Here is a 25,228-nt window from a genome sequence, read left to right as displayed (position 1 = left end):
TTTTTATTACTACCGTAGAAGACTTCATAAGGCATATGTAGGCATGTGACATGTTTTACTTTGAAACAACTTGACAATGATAATTACACAGCTCCCCTAAATCCTCTAAGACACGTAAGTAACAGGAGCTGGTTCTTACTTTAAGGCTGGTGGAAGAGATCAGACAGAAATGTGGTGGGCTTCAGTTACAGAATGAAGATGTCTATATGGCCACCAAGTTTGAAGACTTCATCCAAAAAGTCGTGAGGAAACTGAGAGGAGAAGATCAGGAAGAAGAGCTAGTAGTGGATTATGTAAGTCTATGGTGTTTAAAATCTAAATCATTAAGATTCCTATACTGCCGAAGCCGGTTTGGCTCAGTGGTAGAGCGTTGGTCTGCAGACTGAAAGGTCCCAGGTTCGATTCCGGTCAAGGGCATGTACCTTGGTTGCGGGCACATCCCCTGTAGGGAGTGTGCAAGAGGCAGCTGGTCGATGTTTCTCTCTCATCGACATTTCTCTCTCTCTCTCTCTCTCTCTCTCCCTCTCCCTCTCTCTCTCTCTCTCTCTCTCTCTCTCTCTCTCTCTCTCTCTCTCTCTCTCTGCCTTTCTCTCTGTTAAAAATCAATAAAATATATTTTTTAAAAAGATTCCTATACTATTAAAAATGCTATATATTTCATCCACTTGTTTTTAAAGTAACAGTTGTATTAAGATATAATTCGGCCCAACCGGTATGGCTCAATGATTAAGCATCAACCATTGAACCATGAGTTCATGGTTCAATTCCCAGTCATAGGTATGTATAGATAGGGAAAACAGTACATACTAGTATAAGATTTTGTGTGCACATATATTCTCACTTCTCTTGGTATATATTTAGGAGTCACATGGTTCACCTTTTGAGGAGCCACCAAACTCTTTTCCACAATAGCTACACCATTTACAATCCCACTAGCAATGTAGGAAAGTTTAATTCTCCATGTCCTCACCAACATTTGCTATTTTCTGTCTTTTCTATTTTTGCTGTTCTAATGGGTGTGACCTGGTATTTCATTGTGGTTTTAATTTCCATTTCCCTAATGACTAGTGATGAACACCTTTTCGTGTGCTTATTGACTATTTGTATATCTTCTTTGAAGAAATATCTATTCAAATCTTTTGCCTAATTTTTCAATTAACAAGTTTGTCTTGTTAATTTTTGAGGTTTAAGAGACCTTATATACTTTCACCCTAATCAGATAAATGATTTGTAAATATTTTCTCCCATTCTGTATACTTTCTTTTTATTTTTTTTTTGGTGGTGTCCCTTGGCACACAAAAGTTTTAAAATTTGATTAAGCCTAATTTATCTATTTGTTTTTTGTCACTTGTGCTTCTATATGTTTTATCTTATGCCTTTTTTCCCCCTCTATTCTGTCTTTACTGCTTCCTTTTCATTAAATGGATATTGTCTAGTAGTGTAACAGTTTAATCCCTTATTGTTACTTTTACTTTTTTTTTTTTTTTCCTACTTGAGGATTACAATGGACATTTTTGCTTAAAACATTCCTATTCAGATTAATTCTAACTTAATGCCAACAGTATAGAAAAACTGTGCTGTAAAATACTCTGCTCCCTAATCTTCAGGTTTGCTACTATTGTTATGCAAATTACAACTTTATACATTATAAAGTCACCAACATCATTTTATAATTACTGCTTCATGCAGTCATTTTTATATTTATTCTGACTTTTGTATTTATCTTTATCAGTGTTCTTTATTTCTTCATGTAGATATAAGTTACTGTCTTGTGTCCTATCATTTCAGCCCAAAGCACAGCTATTAGTACTTTTTAAAGGGCAATGTGATAGCAAGGAATTCTCTCAGCTTTTTTTCTTTTGGGAACAACTTAATTTCTCATTTGTTCTTGGAGGGTATTTTTTGAGGTAAAGTGAATTTTTGGTTGACAGTCTTTTCTTTCAGCACTCGTTAGCTGACTGTGGAGAGTACCATTTAGGCAACACATGTAAGAGAGAGAAAGTGGGGATGGGGAGGAACATAAGGAAAGAAAACTCAAAATGGCACCAGTGTAAAAGGAAACCTATTGATCGAGGCAACTGAAAGCAGTGGCTGCACTCCATAGGTGTTGCCACTAGATGGTGCTGTTTCCATTACCTGGAGGTCTTGCGAGTTGTTTCTTCATCTGTAGGGAAAAAATCAGATCTTAAAGCCTAGACTCAAGCACTTCCATCATCACAGATCCCAACCTCCTGCCTCAGTAGCCAACCTGAACACCATGAGGCCCAGATCTTACACATGCTTGTCTCTTCGGAAAGGAAGAACGAGAATCCCAGGGGCTTAACTTCTCCTCCCTCTGCACTAGTGGATAGCTTCTTTATTGCTAGTCAGTATCAAATGGGTAAGCACAGAAATCCACTGAATCTATTAATATAACTCTCTCTTAGGTTTCCAAGGAGGTCAATGAAATGACAGTAAATATGCCATATCAGTGTTTCATAAATGGACAGTTCACAGATGCTGAAGATGGAAAGACTTACGACACTATCAACCCAACAGACGGCTCTGTGAGTAATGGCTCAGTGGGCATAGTGACCACTGGTTATAGTGACCACTGGTTTTAGTGACCACTGGTTATAGTGACCACTGGTCGTGGATTTTTACTTTATACACAGTTGTCAGGCAGTCTCCAGAAGTTACTTTATCCTATCACTCTGCCTCCGAGCACTTCTTATAAATGCACTTCCTGTATTCTTTTCAACTATTCCATGCAGGTCATGGCTGCTGTTAACTACGGTAGCCTATTTTATAGAATGAATATTTATGATGATAAAGCCCACTGATTCCTATCACTGATCTCCTTGGCTCAATCACTGTTCTACCAAAGATAAAAATTAAACCTCCTTTATGTGTAGGAAACAAAAGTAATGAAGGGAAATACTAAGGCCTGAAAGGGTATATTATTCGACAGATCCATATCCACATCAAAGGCACACCTACACGATAAAGCTGTGGGGAAAAATTTCAAACTTTGCAAGCTCCGTGGCAAGAAACTCAACTTCCAAGGCACTAGAAGAAATAGTTATAGTTTTCCTAAACGAGTCTTTCCATAATGTAGTGTGACATGAGAAATACCAAATTTCAGGCTCACAATTTTCATGTTAAAATTGTTTTTTGGGGGGTCTCCTTTTTTTGTTTACTCTATCACTGGATGTATTGGGTTTCCATCATAAAATTCTCTGGATTTTATGATATATTCATTCAAAGAAGCATATTCACGTATCTCACTGTAAAATAACCTTCAGCCTATTTTGACTCATCTTGCAATAGACCATATGCAAAGTATCCTATGCTTCTTTGGTGGATGTTGATAAAGCAGTAGCAGCAGCCAAAGATGCCTTTGACAATGGTGAATGGGGAAGAATGAATGCAAGAGAAAGAGGAAGGCTGATGTACAGGTATGTTCTTTTAAACCCAGTTAGAGGGCAAGGAAGCCACGTCTGTGAATGTTGATATTGACTAACATTGCCAAGATTTAAAATATTTCTTCAAAGCATACTAACATGCGCCTATTATATAACATGCCTTCTGTTGTTTACATATCACACAAAATTCCATACATGTGCGTTCCCAACTTTTGCGTTATTCTTTGTACCATTCAAGGTCTCGGTAGAAAAAGAAGTTTAATAAAAGATTGTTTACCAAGATGTAAGCAAGGTCAAGGGATAATGAAGTACCCAGGCGAGATAGCAACAGGGGGCAGCTGCCACTACCCCAAGGACCGAGGAAGGGGCTGGTACTAGATTCCGGTAAGGTCTAAAGCTGTAGGAGAAGACCACACTGTGGGATTTTGGTTGGGGGACACAGCAGCTGCTGGACCGCAGCCCATCTCTAAGACAGCTAGGGGAGACCAATTCCCAACACTTTTGCCTCTAGTTCACCAGTCTTCTGGGAATGCCGCCCATTGGGCTCTCATTGGCCAAATGCAGCAGGAGGGCAAGGAGCCAAATGATGTAGTCTATGAAGGTCATGCTCACAGCCACAGAGCAGAGTGGAGAATGAATGGCAACCATAAATGGAGAATACCCAGCACCCTGTTATTTTCTTTTTTAAAAAAAATACTCAAAACCGGTTTGGCTCAGTGGATAGAGTGTCGGTCTGCGGACTGAGGGGTCCCAGGTTGGATTCCGGTCAAGGGCATGTACATTAGTTGCGTGCACAACCCTGGTATGGGGTGTGCAGGAGGCAGTTGATCGATGTTTCTCTCTCACTGATGTTTTTAGCTCTCTATCCCTCTCCCTTCCTCTCTGTAAAGAATCAATAAAATATTAAAAAAAAAAAAAATATATATATATATATATATATATATATATATATATATTTTAATTTCAGAAAAGAAGGGAGAATGAGATTGAAACACCAATGAGAGAAAATCCTTAATTGGTTGTCTCCTGCACACTCCCTACTGGCCTCCGGTTTATAGGTCGATGGTCAACCACTGAGCCACACCGGCCAGGCCCTGTGATTTTCAAAGATAAAAATTAAACCTCCTTTATGTGTAGGAAACAAAAGTAATGAAGGAAAATACTAAGGCCTGAAAGGGTATATTATAAGTTGATAACTGAGTACGTCAAGAATATTCAATTTGCCAAAACTGGTTTGGCTCAGTGGATAGAGCGTCGGTCTGTGGACTGAAAGGTCCCAGGTTCGATTCCAGTCAAGGGCATGTACATTGGTTGCGGGTACATCCCTGATGTGGGGTGTGCAGGAGGCAGCTGGCCGATGTCTCTCTCTCATCGATGTTTCTAGCTCGCTCTCTCTCCTCTCCCTTCCTCTCTGTAAAAAAATCAATAAAATATATTAAAATATGATCATAAATTAAGATTTTTGCCTACCTAAGCCAAATAGCTGACCTTGGTCAGAAGATCTCTTAGAGCATGATCTGGGAGAAACACTGGGGTCGGGGCGGGGGGGGGGGGGGGGAGTTCATCCCTGACTTTGGAACGGTCCAGAGGGGAGACAGCTCAGACAACTACTATAGGAAAGCCAGTAGCCAAAGTGAACAAAAAAGATGAATTTTTACTATTTCCTAGACATTAGACAGTCCTAGCCTTATTGTCCCCCAGAAATTGGACACCGAACAGAAATCTGTTGCGGTGTCTGTAATTTATTCCATCTATTTCTAGCTTTTCCTTTTCAGTTAGTGTTGGAAGTAATCCTGCACCAGGCAGAAATCCTCACGTGTTCACGGATTCTCCAGGGCTGTGGGTTGCACTCTAACATCTCCCTGTATGTTCATGAAATATCTACAAGCCCACTGATTCCTATCACTGATCTCCTTGGCTCAATCACTGTTCTACCTCTTGTACATTTATGAGGCAAATGGTACAGGCTCCCAACACTCTCTGCTTCTCTTGTAACTCTTTTTTTACAATGTATTTATTTATTTATTTATTTATTTATTTAAAAAATATATTTTATTGATTTTTCACAGAGAGGAAGAGAGAGGGATAGAGAGTTAGAAACATCGATGAGAGAGAATCATCGATCAGCTGCCTCTTGCACACCCCCTACTGGGGATATGCCCGCAACCAGGGTACATGCCCTTGACCGGAATCGAACCTGGGACCTTTCAGTCTGCAGGCCGACGCTCTATCCACTGAGCCAAACCGGTCCCGGCTATATTTATTTATTTTATTAATGTCTGCTATTGTGGCATTCATTGAATTCTTTAAAATGTTAAATTTGTTTTCATTCTGCTTCTTTTTAATAATTGTTTTTATTTAAATTTTTTTATTGATGAAGATGTTACACATGTGTCCTTATTCCCCCATTACTCTCCCTAACAACCCCCTCCCCCCCCACTCAAGCCTCACTCTCTTCTCTTGTAACTCTTGAAACAAATGATTTACGACATTATTTGCTTAATGTCTGTCTTCTTATATTCTCCCTGAGGACAGAGACCTGGTCCAGTTATGTTCACCTCTGAATTCGCAGCCCTTAGGAGGGTGCCTTATACAACATAGGGGTTCAGTCAGTATTTGTCGGATGGATTTCTTTTCACTGACCATACAGACTTGCAGACCTCCTGGAAGAGAACCAAGAAGAGCTGGCAACCATTGAAGCCCTCGATTCTGGCGCGGTCTACACCTTGGCTCTCAAGACTCACATTGGAATGTCTGTGCAAACGTTCAGATATTTTGCTGGCTGGTGCGACAAAATTCAGGTGAGTGCAAATGTTGTCTCCGTATAGATCCTTCCGAAAGGGAAAGGGGTGGACATTTATGAGTTGGTAAGGATGCTGTGTCACAGCCACCCCTTGTGGAGGAGTCCAAAGGCGGGCAATCAGGGCTAGTAGGTGAGTTGAAGGTTCCCTCTCTCTCTGCCGGGTACTCTCTCTCCTGAGTACCCTGTGACCTTCACTCTTGGGATTGTCTCAGGAAAGTCACTGCAATGCCAGCCATTTCAGCAACATTCTGAGCAGGAAGATGGAAGCCGTGGGAGGAACAGTAAAACAGCCCTTGTGTGAGCTGTGCTCCTTTCCCTCTCGATGCCTTGTGCTTACATCTTCCATTGACCATCCCTGTCCTCCATGAAAACTGGGCAAGTTTTTTATCTGAGCACTAGTGGCCCAGTGCGTGAAATTTGTGCATGGGGGTGAGGGCATGTCCCTCAGATCAGCCTGCACCCTCTCCAATCTGGGACATCCCTCTCGCAATCCAGGACTGCTGGCTCCTAACTGCTAACCTGCCTGCCTGCCTGATTACCCCTAACTACTCTGCCTGCTGGCCTGATTGCCCCCTAAATGCTCCCGCCAGCCTGCTACCCCCAACTGCCCTCCTCCCCCGCTGGCCTGCTTGCCTCCAACTCACCCCCCTGCTGGCCTGTTCTTTCCAAACTGCCTCCCCTGCCAGCATGCTTGCACTCAACTTCTCTCCCCTGCCAGCCTGATCACCCCCAGCTTCCCTCCCCTGCAGGCCTGATTGCCCCTAATCACCTCTGCCTCAGCCCTGCCACCATGGCTTTGTCCAAAAGGTCTCCCAGTCTAATTAGCATTTTACCCTTTTATTAGTATAGATAGTGCCATCCCCATCATTAATAAGGAACAAAGGGATAATGAATATCGGGCAAGCAATTAACATTCTCTATCATGACAAGAAATTGGAATGGAGGTGAATAAATTAGATTTACGCTTATTCTCCCGTGCCTCGATTCTTTCAAGAAATTAATAGAAAGTTCCTTTCTTGATGCAGATATATTTCTTATCAACTGAACACTGTCTTTTCCTATAAGCTAGGGGGGGAGGGGGGAAGAGAGGCAGTGGATTCTTTGAGATTAAAGGGAACAACTGTTAAACCACCTATGCTATCCTCAAATCTCATCTATTCTGAAACAGATTAAATTTTACTCATTTCAAAGAGTACAATAAGGATCCACCTCTCTTGTTCCCTAGGGTTCCACCATTCCTATCAACCAGGCCCGTCCAAATCGCAACCTGACCTTCACCAAGAAGGAGCCACTTGGGTAAGACCAGGGAAGCGAGCGTCTCCGGGCGACTTAACGCCGCTTCGAGACAGCCCAGGATGTCGACTTTCTCCCCCCGCAGAGTCTGCGCCATTATCATCCCCTGGAATTACCCGCTGATGATGCTGGCATGGAAGAGCGCGGCCTGCCTGGCAGCGGGCAATACCCTAGTGCTCAAGCCGGCGCAGGTAAGACGCCGGGGGCTGGCCGCCACCGCCCCTGCCCTCCCTTCTACTTAAAATCAGAGACAGGCACTCTTTTGCAACGTTGCTGTCATTCTGTCAAAACGAAAGAGAAACAAATAAAATGAGCCCTAATGCGGCCCTAGATGAAAAGCTCGGTGCTGATCTAAGGGACAGGACAGAGTCTGGAGAAGGTCACGGCTGTCTGCTTCTGCCCAGGTCACGCCCTTGACTGCTTTGAAGTTCGCAGAGCTCTCTGTGAAGGCAGGCTTTCCCAAGGGGGTAATCAACATCATTCCTGGCTCAGGTAAGCCGCCAAAGGACCCTTTTCACTCCAGTTAATGAATGGTGCGGCGGTAGCCGAGTGGCTGTTTCCCCACGGGAGTCTGTCCCGAATTATAACTATATTAAACCTAAATACTGTTTACCAAACAGTAACTTAGGGATAAATATACTGCCCATGCCCTAAAATCTTAAAATGGAAACATAATGGCACATGAGTAGGGCAGAGAGGGGGGGAGAGAGGGGTAGAAATAGTACAGCATTGTAAAACTACCCTAAGGCGGCCCACTCCAATTTTTAAAAACTATTTTGGAAGTTTAAAAACAACAACGAGGCTTGCCCATCTTTTGGGATTGCGGGGAGAGGGGATGACAATTGCACGAAGGACATTATTTAGATTTTTTGCCAGTTTATAATTAATACAGAAGAATGTAAAACTAAGATTCTAATGAGAGTGTAGAAATCTCCTTCAATGAATTCAAAACCACCCCGGCCATCAGAACTTGACTAATGTTTTAAATCACATTTGTTCCCCTAATTCCGTGGTCAGCAAACTGTGGCTCTCAAGCCATATGCGGCTCTTTGGCCCCTTGAGTGTGGCTCTTCCACAAAAATACCATGGCCTGGGCAAGTCTATTTTGAAGTGGCATTAGAAGAAGATTAAGTTTAAAAAATGTGGCTCTCCAAAGAAATTTCAGTCGTTGTCCTGTTGATATTTGGCTCGGTTGACTAATGAGTTTGCCGACCACTGGCCTAATTCTGCAGGTGGCGTAGCAGGACAGCGCCTGTCTGAACATCCTGACATCCGCAAACTTGGCTTCACCGGTTCCACTCCTATCGGCAAACAGATCATGAGGAGGTATTGGCTTCCATATGCCCGTTTGTTGTAGATGCTGCCAAACCAGGTTTTTGTTTAGCTTTTGCTTCCTGGACTAGGGTGCTTTGGGAGGAGGAAAAATCGCCTCAGATGTAGAAGAAAGATCTACTTATCACCGCAGGGCATTGGCCTGTGTGCGTGTAATAAAATACCTTCCAGAGTGTAAAAGCCCACAGTCAATAAAACTAGAGCCATAGTGAAATTCTACACCCGACTGGCCGCTTTAACAATCCAACACAAAACATTTTCTGTACTAGATCTGTGGCCCAAATTGTTTTTGGAGCCTAAGTAAGAAACCAAAAAGACATATAAATAACAAATCTGGATTATTAATAAAATAAATTTCTAAAAAGCGGTAACATTGGATTAAAAAAAAAATTACAAATAATCTCCCGGATTAGTGTGACTTGGTTGCTTGAGTATCATCCTAAGCTGATACTTAGGTTGTGGGTTTGATTCCTGGTCCCTGGTCCAGGTGTATGTGGAAGGAAACACTTGATGTTTCTCTTTCCCATTGATATTTCTCTCCCTCTCCCTCTCCCATCTTCTTTCTCTAACAAAAATCAATAAAAAAAAACATATTTTAAAAAATTAAAAATAAAAATTTCAAATAATCTGCACAGCCAGTGTAGCTCAGTGGTTGAGTATCAACCTAGGAACCAGGAGGTCATTGTTGAAATCAGGGCACATGACCGGGTTGCCTGTTCAGTCCCCAGTAGGGAGAGTGCAGGAGGCAGCCAGTTGATGATTTGCTCTCATCTTTGATGTGTCTATCTCTCCCTTTCCATTCCTCTCTCTGCAATCAGTAAAAACATATTTTTAAAAATGTTTCATTGCAAATAATCTAAATGTTCAAAATAAGGCAATGGGTAAAGGAAGTCAACATAACAGAATACTGTGCACTCATGTTCATGGAACATTTTAATAACAGTGAGAAGTGTTATTAAAATGGTAAATGGAAAGGAAAATAAGCTATAAATTGTATATATTGGGTGATTCCTAACTATGTTAAATAAGGCAAAGGCTATGGTTGGGCAAAGACCAGAAAAAACTATATCAAAATGGTTAAAAAAAAAAAAAAAAGTCATTGAGCCATGGAATTGATCCCCCCCTTCTTTCTGCATTTCCTTAAAGTTTAAAAATGTTTTAAATAGTGCTCACTTCGGCAGCACATATACTAAAAATGTTTTAAATACTACTTCTCTAAGAAAGGGAAAATAAACAATTACTTCTAAAAATCTATATTTATATATATATTTTTTCTTCTAGTGCTCCAGTAATCTGGCTTGAAGCTAAATTCCTTGCTAGGCTTTTATGTAACCAAAATTATTATACCTAAGTAATCTGAATTTACTTATAAGGATCTCTAGTCATTTACCACAGAATTTAAAACAAAACTTTCAGTCGAAATCGGTTTGGCTCAGTGGATAGAGTGTCGGTCTGCGGACTGAACGGTCTCAGGTTCGATTCCAGTCAAGGGCATGTACCTTGGTTGCGAGCACAGCCCCAGTAGGGGGTGTGCAGGAGGCAGCTGATCGATGTTTCTAGCTTTCTATCTCTCTCCTTTCTATCTCTCTCTGTAAAATATCAATAAAAATATATTTTAAAAAAACCTTTTATTATGGAAAGTTTCTCATATATTCAAAGCATAAAGAATAGCATGATGAACTTCCATGTGCTCACCACCCAGCTTCAACAGTTATCACCATTCAACCATTCTTGTTTTGTCTTCCCATAAGTTTCTGAGTATTTCTTTTTTTTTTTTTTTAATATATTTTATTGATTTTTTTACAGAGAGGAAGGGAGAGAGATAGAGAGTTAGAAACATCAATGAGAGAGAGTCATTGATCAGCTGCCTCTTGCACACCCCCTACTGGGGATATGCCCACAACCAAGGTACATGCCCTTGACCGGAATCGAACCCAGGACCTTTCAGTCCCCAAGCCAACGCTCTATCCATTGAGCCAAACCGGTTTGGGCAGTTTCTGAGTATTTCTGAGGCTCAATTATGTTTTCCATGCCAAATGGTAATTTATGGTGGAAGGAGAGAGAGAGCGAGACTAAATGCTCATTTCCCGTTTATTTTTCTCTAGTGCTGCGAGCAACTTAAAGAAAGTTTCTCTTGAACTTGGTGGCAAATCCCCACTTATAATATTCAATGACTGTGAAATTGACAAAGCTGTGAGAATGGTAAGAGTGGGTCAGATCCAACTAACTAAGTGCCTATTTCTAAAACACATTTCCCCTCATTGCTCATCAGAAATCTTGTTTCTCCAAGTATACAATTTGTATTTATTTACAATACCCTGTAAAAATGTAAACATAGAAACTTTAATCTTTATTAATTAGAACCAAACCAAAAAGCACTGAGAAGAAATACCAGTCAAGGATCCGCTTGGTGGGTTGTGTGGTGGACAGGCAGGCAAGGTGCCCAGAGGAAATAAGTCCGTGGATCATGGCAGAGGGAAGCTAGTCATGCCACTGGGAAGCTCAGCAGAAACCTTCAAGTGAGATTGAGCCTTGTCTAGTCATTTCAGTAACTGTCCCCTTTATGCTTAGATCTGGAACACTCAGAGCACTTTATTTTTTAAAATGTCTTTATCATTTGTTTCATGTTGGTGTTTTTAGAACTTTGGGGCAAGGGAGTCTTTCCAGACATTCATGATGTATACAAACGAATGTAGACATCTCAGCAGCAAAATCTGACATGCAAGCACTACATTTAAATGTATAATCTAGACTTTCTGCCACACACAATCTGTCCTCCGTGGTATGTTCTTATTTTTACACACTTTTTTGCTAAGTGCTCATGGACCAAAGGAGGGAAAGGAGAAACAAATCCCCAGAAAGCATGCTAGACCAAAGCGGGGTATCTCAGCAGAGCTCAGCACGACCTCGGCCACGGGGTCCTGTGTGTCCGTGCCCTGTTGTCTGCTGCCTTTCACAGCGTCTATTCTCCGTACGTGTAATGTTATTACAACCCCCACTTCCCAAGCAATGTTAACACTCTTTTCTCCTCTGCTGCCCAAGGGCATGGGAGCGGTATTTTTCAACAAAGGAGAGAACTGTATTGCAGCGGGGCGGCTGTTTGTGGAAGAATCCATCCACGATGAATTTGTGACAAGAGTGGTAAGGCGCCTTTTATATTGGCTCCGTGAGTCAGACAGAAATCGCTTAAACTCAAAAGAGTGCTTCTGAATTTTAGTGGATTTTTAGGTGCGACAGTAGTACTGTGCTTATAGATTTTAAGAAAACAATTCGGTCCTTATCTTTTCGAGCCACTTTGTGACATATTTATAGGTTCAATTATAGAATGTCTAGACTTTGCTTCCCTCCTGCTCCCCAGGAGGGGAGGGGCTGAGGGGTGGAATAAATTGGCCATGAATTGGTAATTGTTGAAATTGGGTGATGGGTACATGGAGTTTTATTATATTGTTTGTCTACTTTTATACGTGTTTATAATTTTTCATAGTAAAAAGTTATAGGTCTGTATAAACAAAGCCCGTAAGAGCTGTTATTACCTATACCTGGCTCTGCATTTAGCGTCTATTGGATCCATGACACTTGAGGTTTTTATAAACCCCTAAATTAACTATGTGAGATACACTGTTCAGTCCTTACAAACACTCAGTTCACAGTTCACAGGACAAATACCATATCCTCCATCAAGATAGATGAAAGAGAGAGAGGTCAATAGATAGAAGCCTACTATTGATTGGTCATGATTCTGTAAATATACTAGTAGACTAAAAGTCGTTTATAGAACTATTAAGATTAATTCTATGACTAAAATAAACTCTAAACTAAACTACATTATATTATTATTAGAGGCCTGGTGCACAAAACACATGCATTCGAGGTGGGGGACAAGGGGTTCCCTCAGCCCTGTCTGCACCCTCTTGCAGTCTAAGAGTCCTCGGGGTGCTCTCCAGCTGTGAGCCCAGCTTCTAGCTGAGCAGTGCTCCCCCTGTGGGAGCTCACTGACCACCAGGGGGCAGCTCCTGTGTTGAGAGTCTGACCCTTCGTAGTCAGTGTGCAATATAGCAACCAGTTTTTCTGCCATCAGGCCGAAACTGTCTCTCCCACATTCCCCAAGGGGTCCCGGATTGCGAGAGGGCGCAGGCCAGACTGAGGAACCCCACCGGTGCACGATCAGGGCCAGGGAGGGATGCAGGTGGTTGGCCAGCCAGGGAGGGACAGCGGGAAGACTCCAGCGTGTGTCCAGCCCATCTCACAAAGTCCGGATCAGCTGGACCCCAGCAGCAAGCTAGCCTATCAGTCGGAGTGTCTGCCCCCTGGTGGTCAGTGCACATCATAGCAAACGTTTACTATATAGGATGATGTTAATAGTAATCATGCTGAAACCGGTTTGGTTCAGTGGATAGAGCGTCGGCCGGCCTGCGGACTGAAAGGTCCCAGGTTTGATTCCTGTCAAGGGCATGTACCTTGGTTGCAGGCACATCATAAATTTGTTTTATATTTGAAAAACCAGCACCCAGCTTTTTTTTTTTTTTTGCTTCCCCCCCCACCCCACCCCCCCCCCACCCCCCGCAAAAAAACCAATTCCCTGACCCCACCCCCAAGAGGCAAACATTCTTTCTTTGTGAGAGGAGAAAACAAGGAAGTCAGATGGAGAGGCACGTTGTGGGCAGTGGCTGCCTCCTAAATATCCCTGCAATGCAATTTTGTGCCTCAGGAAAATAGTTATAGTACCACGTCACGCATTTTCACAACTATAACGTGTTGAAATTGAAAATTCTGAGACCAGAAATGTAAAGGATTTACTATATCAATCCATCAACACACATGTTTTATACACATGCAATTTATATTCATTCATTCACTCATTCATTCAACGGGTAACTTTTTGAGCACTTCCTGAGGGATTATTGCCAGGTCTAAATTCAAATTCATGAGCCTGTGGAGTCCCAGTTACTCCCATTCTTTCTTCTTGCTGGAATTGGACTTAACATTAGAAAATGCATATGTAGATTAAGAAAACTGAGATGTACAAGAAGTGATTGGAAAGACATGTGATGAACCTTGTTCAATAAAGATGGTTTTTCATAGGAGCAGTCTAGTTATTCCTCTGGCATGGCCGTGCCAAGGGGATTTCACAAGGCCAATCTGCCACACTTGGGGAGAGAAAGAGATAACAATGCGGCCCTTTGGAAATTCCTTTGTCATGAAGAGTGTAAGCACACTGCATTAAAAATATATATATATATATATATATATATATATATATATATATATATATATATATATATATATATAATGTTTTCATTGATTTCAGAGAGAGAAAGGGTGGGGAAGAGTTAGAAACATTCATGATGAGAATCATAGAGGGGCTGCCTCCCCCACACCCCTACTGGGGGATCGAGCCCACAACCGGGGCATGTTCCCTGAATGAGAATCAAACTGTGACCCCCTAGTTCATGGGTCCGTGCTCAACCACTGAGTCAGGCTGGCCAGCTGGCTATAAGCACACTGTATTAATAAAATTCCAGAACATCAGATTTACTGTTTTAATGGATTAACATTCAGGATCATTTTTTTTTTTTTTTTTTACCGTTGATGCTATTACAGATGTGCCCCCTTCCCCTCCCAGCCCTTTGCCCACTTCCACACAGCCTCTGTCCCCCTCCCCTGATCTTCATCACTCTGTAGTCTGTGTCCCTGAGTTATGCATATAGATTCTCAGGATAATTTAAAAATAGTATTTGTGCCGAAACTGGTTTGGCTCAGTGGATAGAGCATCAGTCTGCGGACTGAAAGGTCCTAGGTCAGATTCCTGTCAGGGGCATGTACCTTGGTTGTGGACACATCTCCAGTGGGGGTGTGCAGGAGGCAGCTGATCGATGTTTCTCTCTCATCGATGTTTCTAACTGTCTCTCTCTCCCTTCCTCTCTGTAAAAAAATCAATAAAATATATTTTAAAATAAATAAATAAAAATAGTATTTGTAGCTATGTTGTTAAAACTCAGTAGTTCAGAGCTTAACAAAACTATAGTATTTGGGGATTGTGTACCCCTGGGCAAGTCACTTAACCTCTCTACGCCTCAGTTTCTTCAGCTGTAAGATGGAAATAATAAATACCCATTTCTAACACTGCTTTGAAGATGAAATGATGGCCAACCTTTTAACAGCTTAGTATAACACCCACCACATGGTAGAAGCTCAGTCAAGGTACCCATTATTATTACTAACAGTCTATTGTGTTTTTGCAAACTGGGTGACATTCAGGTGGAAGAAATTAAGAAGATGAAAATTGGTGATCCGCTCGACAGATCTACTGATCATGGGCCCCAGAATCACAAAGCCCACCTGGAAAAGCTTCTTCAGTACTGCGAAGCGGGCGTCAAAGAGGGGGCCACCCTGGTGTACGGGGGAAGGCAAGTTCCCAGGCCAGGTAAGACCGCCTGCAAAGTTCATGCAGACCATGGTCGGCAAATTCATTCGTCAACAGAGCCAAATACCAATAGTACAATGATTGAAATTTCTTTTGAGAGCCGAAAACCGACTTCTGTGCATGGGCCACCAAGTTTCAATTGCACTGTACGTGCTGGCCCACACTTGGTATTTTGTGGAAGAGCCATACTCAAGGGGCCAAAGAGCCGCATGTGGCTCTCGAGCTGCAGTTTGCTGACCATGGACATAGATGGTAACAGCTTTTATAGCAGCCCCAGCTTGCCTCAGAAGTCAGAAGAGCCGAAACCGGTTTGATTCAGTGGATAGAGTGTCACCCTTCTAACTGAAAGGTCCCAGGTTCGATTCCGGACAAGGGCATGTAGTTTGGTTGCGGGCATATCCCCAGTAGGGAGTGTGCAGGAGGCAGCTGATCAATGTTTCTCTCGCATCAATGTTTCTAACTCTCTATCCCTCTCTCTTCCTCTCTGTAAAAGTCGATAAAATATAGTAAAGAAAAAAAGTCAGAAGAATTAACGGTTAGCTTCTACCCTTAGCAGTGCAGTAAGCAAGGGTAATGGGTGTCTCTGTTGCTCACGAGCTGCTGATCTTTCTTCCCGGCGCTGTGAGATGGCATCTCAGCCAGCCGAGCCTGGGAACGAGTCGTTCTTCTTGTCTAAGGCAGTACTTGTTACTGAAATACACGAATGGGTCAGTGTTGTGATACCCGAAAGGAGAAAAAGACAGACAACTGCAAAAACTCGTGTTTCACTCCTGTAGGTAGATTGTGTGCCAACACCCTACTCTGAAGATTGGTAATTACAGTACCAGGGAAAATATTCAACGTTTACCATGCGTTTTCTGTAAGGACTGAATTTCTGGATAACTGAGTAGGTGATAAAGGAGACTTTTTTATTTTTGCAAAAGGATCCCTGCTAAATAATCTAGAAAAATATAATAGGATAAAAAAATTTACCATCCTGGCTGTTGTATCTCAGTGGGTAGAGCACCCTCCCACAACTCCCCCTCCACACAACCCTCCCATCCTCCTACTCATCCCTGCACTGAAGGGTCACAGGTTCGATTCCCAATCAAGGGCACATACCTGGGTTGCAGGTTAAACCCCTGGCTCCAGTCGGGGTGAGTGCAGGAGGCAACTAATCAATGTGTCTGATCTCTCTCTCTCTCTCTCTCTCTCTCTCTCTCTCTCTCTCTCTCTCTCTCTCTCTCTCTCTCTCTCTCTCTCCTTTTCTTTCTCCCTCCCTTCCAGCCCCTCTACAAATCAATGGGGAAAATATTCTCAGTCAACATTAACAAAAATAAATGAATAAATCACCAATTTGCACTCCCTCATTGAAAGAAATAATTGATTCAGGTAATGATCATCAGAGAGGCTAAAGTTATTAGGTAAAAGGTTGATGGGGACCTGAGCATTTGTAAGATACCAAAGTATCACCCCCAAGATTGCTTCCAGCAGAGGGAGAGAAGCATGGCTTTATAATGGAGGGGTCAGGTTGTCACCACTCAGAACCACTGCTCAGTCTTAGCAGCAGGGAGAGCAAGGCGACTGGATACGCTATGTCTCCTATCAGATGCAGTGGGCAGCACCACCTGACAAGTATTCTTGCCCAAAATATTTAACCTGAACCGGACCATGCCTGTAGGTCAAATTTTCCATTTACATGAAATATAGGGGATAGAAGAACAAATTAAATATTACCCCAAAGAAGCAATGACAAATCTAAAATGCAAGGTATTCAATATAGCAAGTGACTGGGTCTATTTAATACATCAATGGCATGAAAAATAAAGGGCAGGGATAAAGGGGAAACATTTTAGATTAAAGGACACAAGAGATCTAACAACCTAATACAACGTGTGGGATTTATTTAAATCCTGAATTGAACAGGTCAACTGTAACAAGATCTTTCCAGACAATGGGAAATGGAAGTGTAACCGATGAATAAGAAATTAGCATGAACTTCTTAGGTATGCTAATGCATTGTGCAGTGTGAAAATGTCCTTATTTTTTAGATTTGTACTGAAATAATTGGAGGTCTAAGTTGTAATCTCTGGAGTTTCCTCTAAGATATTTCAGCGAGTAAAAAAAATGAATCAAATCTAGAAAATATAAATAATTATTTTACTATTCATGATACTATATGGTCTGTTTTTACATTTAATTGAAATGTCTGTAATAAAAGCATTATACATGTAAGAATCCAGGAATGTTAATGCCAAATAGGAGAATGAAAGTTTTCTTAGTTTCACTGACCCAAAGAGAAGAAAAAGGTATGTAATGTAATTAAATAAGAACTGTTCATTGACGATTAACCTAAAATTGACGTTCTTTTCCTTTGTTTTTCAAATAGGCTTTTTTATGGAACCGACGGTGTTCACAGACGTGGAAGACCACATGTACCTGGCCAGAGAGGAATCCTTTGGGCCCATAATGGTCATTTCTAAATTCCAAAACGGGTATGTTCTCTGGGCACCGTTGAACGAGTTTTGACTATATACGTTGTTGGTTTTTTTCTTATTATTATGATTATTCTGCCATTGAGCTATATACAGAGCATAAAAAAAGCAATGAACATGGAATTCTCTATTATAAGAATAGTTGATTTAACTATTGAGAAGAGAGTGCTAACTAATGTTGAATGAAATATAGTTTTGCTTCCTAAATTAATGCTGACATGGGATTTTAGCTGACCAAATTTTCGTTTTTGTACAGTTGCCACTTGAAATGTCTCTGGAACAGGTAAATAACTGAGAACAACAGAACCAGTTTTCACATTTACATTCCTAGGGAAGGCAGCATCTGTGAAGTCTGATTTTGTCCAAACAGAACTGCTGCCTTCCTAGGGGATTATGCTCCCAAAGCCTCATACTTAGCTTCTTATAGAAATAGCCACAGCCGAAACCGGTTTGGCTCAATGGATAGAGCGTCAGCTTGGGGACTGAAAGGTCCCGGGTTCGATTCCGGTCAAGGGCATGTACCTTGGTTGTGGGCATATCCCCAGTAGGGGGTGTGCAAGAGGCAGCTGATCGATGACTCTCTCATCGATGTTTCTAACTCTCTATCTCTCTCCCTTCCTCTCTGTACAAAATCAATAAAATATATTTAAAAAAAAAAAAAAAGAAAAGAAATAGCCACAATCACCATGTCATCAACTGTAAACGGTATCCTGATTTGTTAGAGCACATGGAATTTTCCAGATTGTCCAGCATATCGAAGAAGGCTGTATGATAACTGAGCTCCTCTAAGTATGATCAATACCACAGACTCATGATACACGCCACAAAATCCTTCTGAATTCTAACTTTGGATTTCCTTCAACCAGCGATAAGCTGGAAAGAAACAGAATGTAACGTTCAGAAGAACTTCTTGGTCTTTAATAGACATTATAAAAGACTTTGAGGGACACTAAGCTATAGTGAGTAAATGTGGACAAATGGATTCAAGGATGCCATTCCCTTCCTTTCGTTATAAGCTCCCCCACGGATAGGCCTTGTGTTAAACATGCAGATAGAAGAGGCCATGTTTTGGGGACATAGGCCTAGATAAGCCATGGTTTCTGTCCTCAAGTAGCTTACCATCTAATGGGAGACAGACCAGGATATGGGCCAAGGGCAGGATTGTGGCGGGGTCTCTCTTTTCCGAGTCCAGCACAGAAAGAGAGATGATCTGGTCCTTCAAGTAGAGGAGCTGGGGATTGAGAAATAGAAGAAAGAAAGAGACAAGACACAAAATGAAAGGAAAAAGTTGGGAACCGGGTGGGAACGCTGCCCTCTTCTGCTGGAGAGATAGTGACCCATAGCTGATACAGTGTGTTTATTTTATACCCCCACATACCAGGAAGTTTCACCAAAAGTCAAGACAAAGGAGATCATTTGCATTCTTTTTTTTTTTTAATATATTTTATTGATTTTTTACAGAGAGGAAGGGAGAGAGATAGAGAGCTAGAAACGTCGATGAGAGAGAAACATCGACCAGCTGCCTCTTGCACACCCCCAATCTGGGATGTGCCCGCAACCAATGTACATGCCCTTGACTGGAATTGAACCTAGGACCTTTCAGTCCGCAGACTGACTCTCTGCCTCTGAGCCAAACCGGTTTCGGCTGCATTCTTTTTTAAAAAAATATATCTTATTGATTTTTTTTACAGAGAGAAAGGGAGAGGGATAGAGTTAGAAACACAGGTGAGAGAAAAACATCGATCAGCTGCCTCCTGCACACCTCCTACTGGGGATGTGCCCGCAACCAAGGTACAATACATGCCCTTAATGGGAATCAAACCTGGTACCCTTCAGGCCGACACTCTATCCACTGAGCATAACTGGTTAGGGCTGGGTTTTTTTGTTTTGTTTTGTTTTGTTTTGTTTTACATATGTCTGGACAGTTCATTTATAAAAATGTATAGTAAGCAGGTTAGCAATCACGTGCTCCTGTTTCTGGCACAGAGGGGGGAATATTAGAACATAATGGGGAGCGTTGTGCCCTACCTTTAATGAAGCTTTATGTCTTCCTAAAAACATCTCAGGGACATCGATGGAGTGTTGCTGCGAGCGAATAACACGGAGTACGGCTTGGCCTCGGGGGTGTTTACCAGGGACATAAACAAGGCGATGTACGTGAGCGAGAAGCTGGAGGCGGGGACCGTGTTCATTAACACCTACAACAAGACGGACGTGGCGGCCCCGTTCGGCGGAGTCAAACAGTCCGGCTTCGGCAAAGACCTCGGTACGCTTCGCTGTTCTCCTGCGTGATCCTTTGTTTCCAGTCAAGTCTGCTTCATGTTTCATGCAACACCCATGTACTGTGTGTGTTGTTGTTGTTGTTAATCTTTGCCTGAGGGTGTTTTTCCATTGATGTCTGGAGAGAATGGAAGGAAGGGGGGAGAGACAGAAGGAGGGAGAACATCCATGTGAGAGAGACACTGGGGTTGGGGATTGAGCATGCAACCAACATACGTGTCCTTGACTGGAATTTAATCTGGGACCCTTCAACCAAACCAGTGAGGGCCTATGTACTGTTTTGAAGGGCATTCTGGGTTTACTGGGCACTAGGTTGTTTGTTTGTTTGTTTGTTTTATTAATCTTTACCCAAGGATATTTTTCCCATTGATTTTTTATTTATTTATTTTTAGAGAGTGGAAGGGAGGCCAAGGGGCAGAGAGAGGAAAACATTGATGTGAAAGAGGCACATCTATTCATTACCTCCCACCTGCACCCTGACCTTGGCTAGGGCTTGAGCCTGCAACTGAGGTTCATGTCTGACCAGAATCAAACCCAGGACCCTCCAGTTCGCAGTCCAATGCTCTGACCTAAACCAGCTAGGGCAACTAAGTTTTTTTTTTTTTGTTTGTTTTTAATATTAAACAGTTTTTGGAACATACAAAAAAGTACACAAATAGAGTGGGAAAAGTTTTTCCTTTAAAAAACATTTATTAGCAATGAAAGGAGAAAGAACCTCTGACAGTATCTTTTAACTAAGGTTCATTTTTCGGTTCTTGTTTTTACTTGACATTCAGCATGAATTTGGCTTAGTGTTCATGGGAACCAAGACAGGAAGGATGGGTGCGGGGCAATTACCAGCTATCTCCGAGTTCCTTGGCAAGCTTTCAGAGTCAACACTGCAACTGGCAGGGGTTTCTGGGGATTCGGGAATTTGGATTTTGAGTTTGTAGAAAGCCCTAAGTATCATTCATGATGGGCAGTGACGCGTTCACATTTAAGTAGTAGCTTACTCTGAACGCTAAACCAGGAGGCCTGTTCTAACTACTTTACCTACATGACCACAAGCAATCTCACAATAGCCCTGGGAGACAGGTACTATTTATTATCTTTATTTACTAGATGAGGAAAACAGGGGCTCAGAAGGGTTGGGTAACTTGCTCAAAGTCACACAGCCAGCCACTGGCAGAGAATTCAATGCCAAGCAATCTGGCTATGGAGCCCATGTTCTTACTCCTCGCAGTCAGTCTAGCACGTTATTTCAAAAACTGAAATATTTGTGATTTACTGACATTATAGTCCACTAATATACTTTTGGTTAATTTGGGGTGTTTTTACACTTTTCTCTTGATGACTTTGGGCAATGTATTTGCAGCAATGAAGGTAGCTCTCATTTTAAATGCCATTGAGATGGAAAGTCTTTTTTTTTTTTTTAATTCGTGTCTTTAATCCAGCTTTCATCCCTGCATCCAAATCACAATGGGAGATTTTCTTCGAGAAAATACAATTATAAAGCGAGGAAAATGCCCCCTTGTCTTTTGGTAGAGTACAGTGGCCCAGCTCCAGGTCTCTGTTTTATTAGAGCAGAATTTGCCTAATAGTTTCTTCCTCTCCCAATTTTAAATCCCCGGAGCCCGGTGGCTCCCTGTGGCACATTGGATTAGAATCACCAGGGTGCTTTGAAAAATACAAAGATGCAGATGTAATTGCTCTGGGGTGTGACCTGGATCAGGAGTTTTAAAAGCTCCCCGGGGTGATTCTAATGTAAGGTTACAACCCTTGCGTCAGCTCAACTGTCAGAAATCACAGACTCATTAGTGTTGCCTGTGGCATTCATGCCCTTAACTGCTAGAAGTTGATGATTGTCTAGCTCAGAGGAGGAACAGAAAGCAAGGCCTATTTATATTTGCCTGGATGTGGCTTTCTCTGTTCCCAAGAAAACTGCATTTTCCTCATCTTTAAAATACGATTCGTACCGAAGACTGTAGGCAAGTGTAGCAAAATGCTAAGTATTGATGTATGTAAACATAGAAAAGATACAGTGAAAACCTGGTTATAAAAGATAATAAATGGCCGTGGCAGTTTGGCTCAGTGGATAGAGCGTCAGCCTGAGGACTGAAGGTTCCCAGGTTCGATTCCAGTAGGGGATGTGTACCTTGGTTGCAGGCACATCCCCAGTGGGGGGTGTGCAGGAAGCAGCTGATCGATGTTTCTAACTCTCTCTCCCTCTCCCTTCCTCTCTATTAAAAAATCAATAATATATATTAATATATATTCATATATAATTATTAATATATATTGAGTATATATTAATATATATATATATTTTTTTAAGAGATTAAAAAATGGTTCCTTTGTACAAGGCACCTCCCATAAATGGAGCCTCTAGGCCTGGCAGTTGCTCCGGTGTCAGTGAGTGAGAGATGAGGGATTTTTCGGGCCTAGGGCATAAAGACTTCACACACACTGTACACCCAGGCAACACTAAATGTCTAAAATAACTCAAGATTAAAGAAAGCGTGAGAAGAAAGGATGAAATCAAGAGACACAGTATGTGCTACATGAAATGAGTCAGTCAGAGAAAGACAACTACCGTGTGACGTACTCATATGTGGAATCTAAAGAACAGTGTACGTAAACAAACAACAGAAACAGGCTCATAGATACAGAGGCCAGACTGAGGGCTGCCAGAGTGGGGGAGGGCGAGGGACCAGGTGAAAAAGGTGAAGGGGTCGAGAAGTACAGATTGGTAGTTACAAAACAGTCGTGGGCATGTAAAGTACAAAACACGGAATATCTATTATGATAAAAGTGTAATATGCAAATCGACCCAAGGGCCGAACAGCAGAACGACTGTCGGAACACACTATGACACGCACTAGTGTCAGGCCAGCCAAGGGGGGTGAGATGCGATTGGTTGGGGGAGGGGAGGAGAAGGGAGGAAGGAGGGCTCCGCCATTGCCCCATGTTCAGGGAGGCCCAGGCCACCTGGCCTGCAGTACCGCAGCAGGTGGGCGGGGCCTCCTCTGCAGGGTGATCGACTGGGGGCTCCAGGACTGCAAGTGGGTGCAGGCTGGGCTGAGGGACACACACACACACACACACACACACACACACACACACACCACCCTCCCCCGAGTGCATGAATTTCGTGCACCAGGCCTCTGGAAGTCAATAATATTGTGATAACTATGTACAGTGCTAGGAGGTACTGGAAATATCGGGAGGGAGAACACTTTGTAAAGTGTATGATTGTCTAACCACTATGCTGTACAACTGTAACTAACACAAAATATTAAACATAAACTGTAATTAAAAAAAATGTATTTTTAATTAATAAAAACACTTTTTTTTTTTTTAAAAGATAGACACACAGTAAATGCAATGGTGGGGCCTACACCATTTTTAATTGAATGAGAATCTGTAGTTTCACAGAATCATCAGGCGATTCACAGGAATTTTAACGTTTGAGCAACACTGGTCTGGGCCACATTCTATTTGCTTAGTGACTAGACACCCACACCTGTGTCCGAAAGTCTGGTGACCTCACAGCCACCTGTGAACACTGTCCACCCACAGTTTTTCTCTCCCCTAGGTGAGGAGGCGCTAAACGAATACCTCAAAACCAAGACGGTGACGCTGGAATATTAGAGCAACTCCACGACAGGAAACCCTCGGCAGACAGCACTGCTCCTTCGTTCTCGACACGCTGAAGAGGGCTGCCACGAGCCAAAAATATCACATGTGGGCCGTGAAGACCATCAGGCCTCATGTCTGAGCACTACACCTGTGCCTGAGCTATACGCCTTCTACTAGTATATCTTATTTTGAAATAAGATATATTTTTGTGACTTTGATGTTCTATTTTTCATTCCCCTGTGATGGGTGATCAACCCACAAACAGTTCTTGAGTACCTACTGGGTACAAGGTGCTATATTATGTCCCAAGGTATATATAAAATGTAATGGTATGATCTCTGACCCCTAATAGTTTACATTCTAGTCAATAGCTTTTTTATTTTTTCGGGACTGGGGAGCGCTTATCTGGGATTTGAACCCATCAATAGCTTTTAAATTTTATGATATGATACACAGGTGTGGGCAAAAGTAGGTTTACAGTTGTAATGCAAATAAATAATACAATAAATAATAAATAATACAAGAATAACTGTTTTTTGCATAGTTACAACCGTAAACCTACTTTTACCCACCACTATCATGTAAAGCTTTTGGAGGCTGATCTTGGTTCCCATCATCCCATCTTACTAGCTATGTAACCTATGCAACTTCTCTGAGCCTCGGCTTCCTGATCTGTGAAATGGGTAGAGTAATGCCTCCCTCAGGAGCTTTTTGATGGGGACTCAATGCAATACTATAAGTAAAGCACCTCCCCCTGTGCTTTGTCATGGTAAATACTCAATAAAAGTTAACTGTTTCCACCATCACTGTTTAATCAATATATTGAGATATATTAAGTAGATGGATTAATTCATTTGCCGTCAACCCTTTTCAGTCACCACTGGCTCCTATACTCTTTCTCTCATCCATGTCCTGACACAGTGCCCGAGACAGCAGCACTGGAAGATGCCACAGATGAAAAATAACGATGGCCCAGGGCAGTGGTCAGCAAACTCCTTAGTCAACAGAGCCCAATATCAACTGTATGGTTGAAATTTCTTTAGAGAGCCAAATTTTTAAAACTTAAACTTCTAGCTCCATTTCTTCAAAATAGACTCACCCAAGTCATGGTATTTTGTGGAAGAGCCACACTCAAGGGACCAAAAAGCCACATGTGGCTCGAGAGTCACAGTTTGCCAACCACAGGTCCAGGGGAAAGGGGTGCCTTCCTTTCTAAAGCTCCCCCATCTTTCTGAGGACATCTTGTTTTCCATTTTCTATTTATTGGTCTTGCTGCTCGCTGGCTGTGTGATCTTGGGCAAGTGAGTGACCTATCTCAGAGGCAAGATTTGGAATCTATAAAATAGGTAAAGTCCCTGTCTCATTAGGCATTGGAGGGATCCAATGGAATCATCCATATAATACACTTAACAAGGTGCCTGGGCCATAGTCTGTGCTCAAGAAGTGGGAATACAACTCACACTTTATTGTCTATTGTCAGACAAAAATAAATAGGTAAATGATCACCATTCTTGTATGACTAGATGGTCAGAGCAATTCAGTCCTATTATTCCTCCTTTTAAAGTAAAATGTCTGCAGTCGTGTTGGCTTTGCAGAAGCC

The 25,228-nt window shown here is 42.1% G+C and overlaps 1 protein-coding gene across 1 annotated transcript in view; it reads left to right on the top strand.

The window, feature by feature from the left end:
- The window catches only part of ALDH1L2 (aldehyde dehydrogenase 1 family member L2), a 46,521-nt gene extending 21,585 nt beyond the window's left edge, over nucleotides 1-24,936 (top strand). The window contains exons 10-23 of the mRNA XM_084880113.1: nucleotides 146-293; nucleotides 2,427-2,546; nucleotides 3,310-3,437; nucleotides 6,055-6,205; nucleotides 7,433-7,503; nucleotides 7,586-7,691; nucleotides 7,905-7,992; nucleotides 8,733-8,826; nucleotides 10,938-11,034; nucleotides 11,875-11,973; nucleotides 15,091-15,256; nucleotides 17,625-17,730; nucleotides 19,797-19,996; nucleotides 23,585-24,936. Coding sequence (XP_084736239.1) covers nucleotides 146-293; nucleotides 2,427-2,546; nucleotides 3,310-3,437; nucleotides 6,055-6,205; nucleotides 7,433-7,503; nucleotides 7,586-7,691; nucleotides 7,905-7,992; nucleotides 8,733-8,826; nucleotides 10,938-11,034; nucleotides 11,875-11,973; nucleotides 15,091-15,256; nucleotides 17,625-17,730; nucleotides 19,797-19,996; nucleotides 23,585-23,640 — 1,630 coding nt within the window. The 3' untranslated portion in view covers nucleotides 23,641-24,936. The remainder of the gene's footprint in view (nucleotides 1-145; nucleotides 294-2,426; nucleotides 2,547-3,309; nucleotides 3,438-6,054; nucleotides 6,206-7,432; nucleotides 7,504-7,585; nucleotides 7,692-7,904; nucleotides 7,993-8,732; nucleotides 8,827-10,937; nucleotides 11,035-11,874; nucleotides 11,974-15,090; nucleotides 15,257-17,624; nucleotides 17,731-19,796; nucleotides 19,997-23,584) is intronic.
- The last annotated feature ends 292 nt before the right edge of the window (nucleotides 24,937-25,228 follow it).

Source organism: Pipistrellus hanaki, assembly GCF_964339955.1.
Source record: "Pipistrellus hanaki genome assembly, chromosome: 3".
Classification (NCBI taxonomy): Eukaryota; Metazoa; Chordata; class Mammalia; order Chiroptera; family Vespertilionidae; genus Pipistrellus; species Pipistrellus hanaki.
Note: the sequence above shows the minus strand (reverse complement) of the source record. Positions and strands in the feature narration are given on the sequence as shown.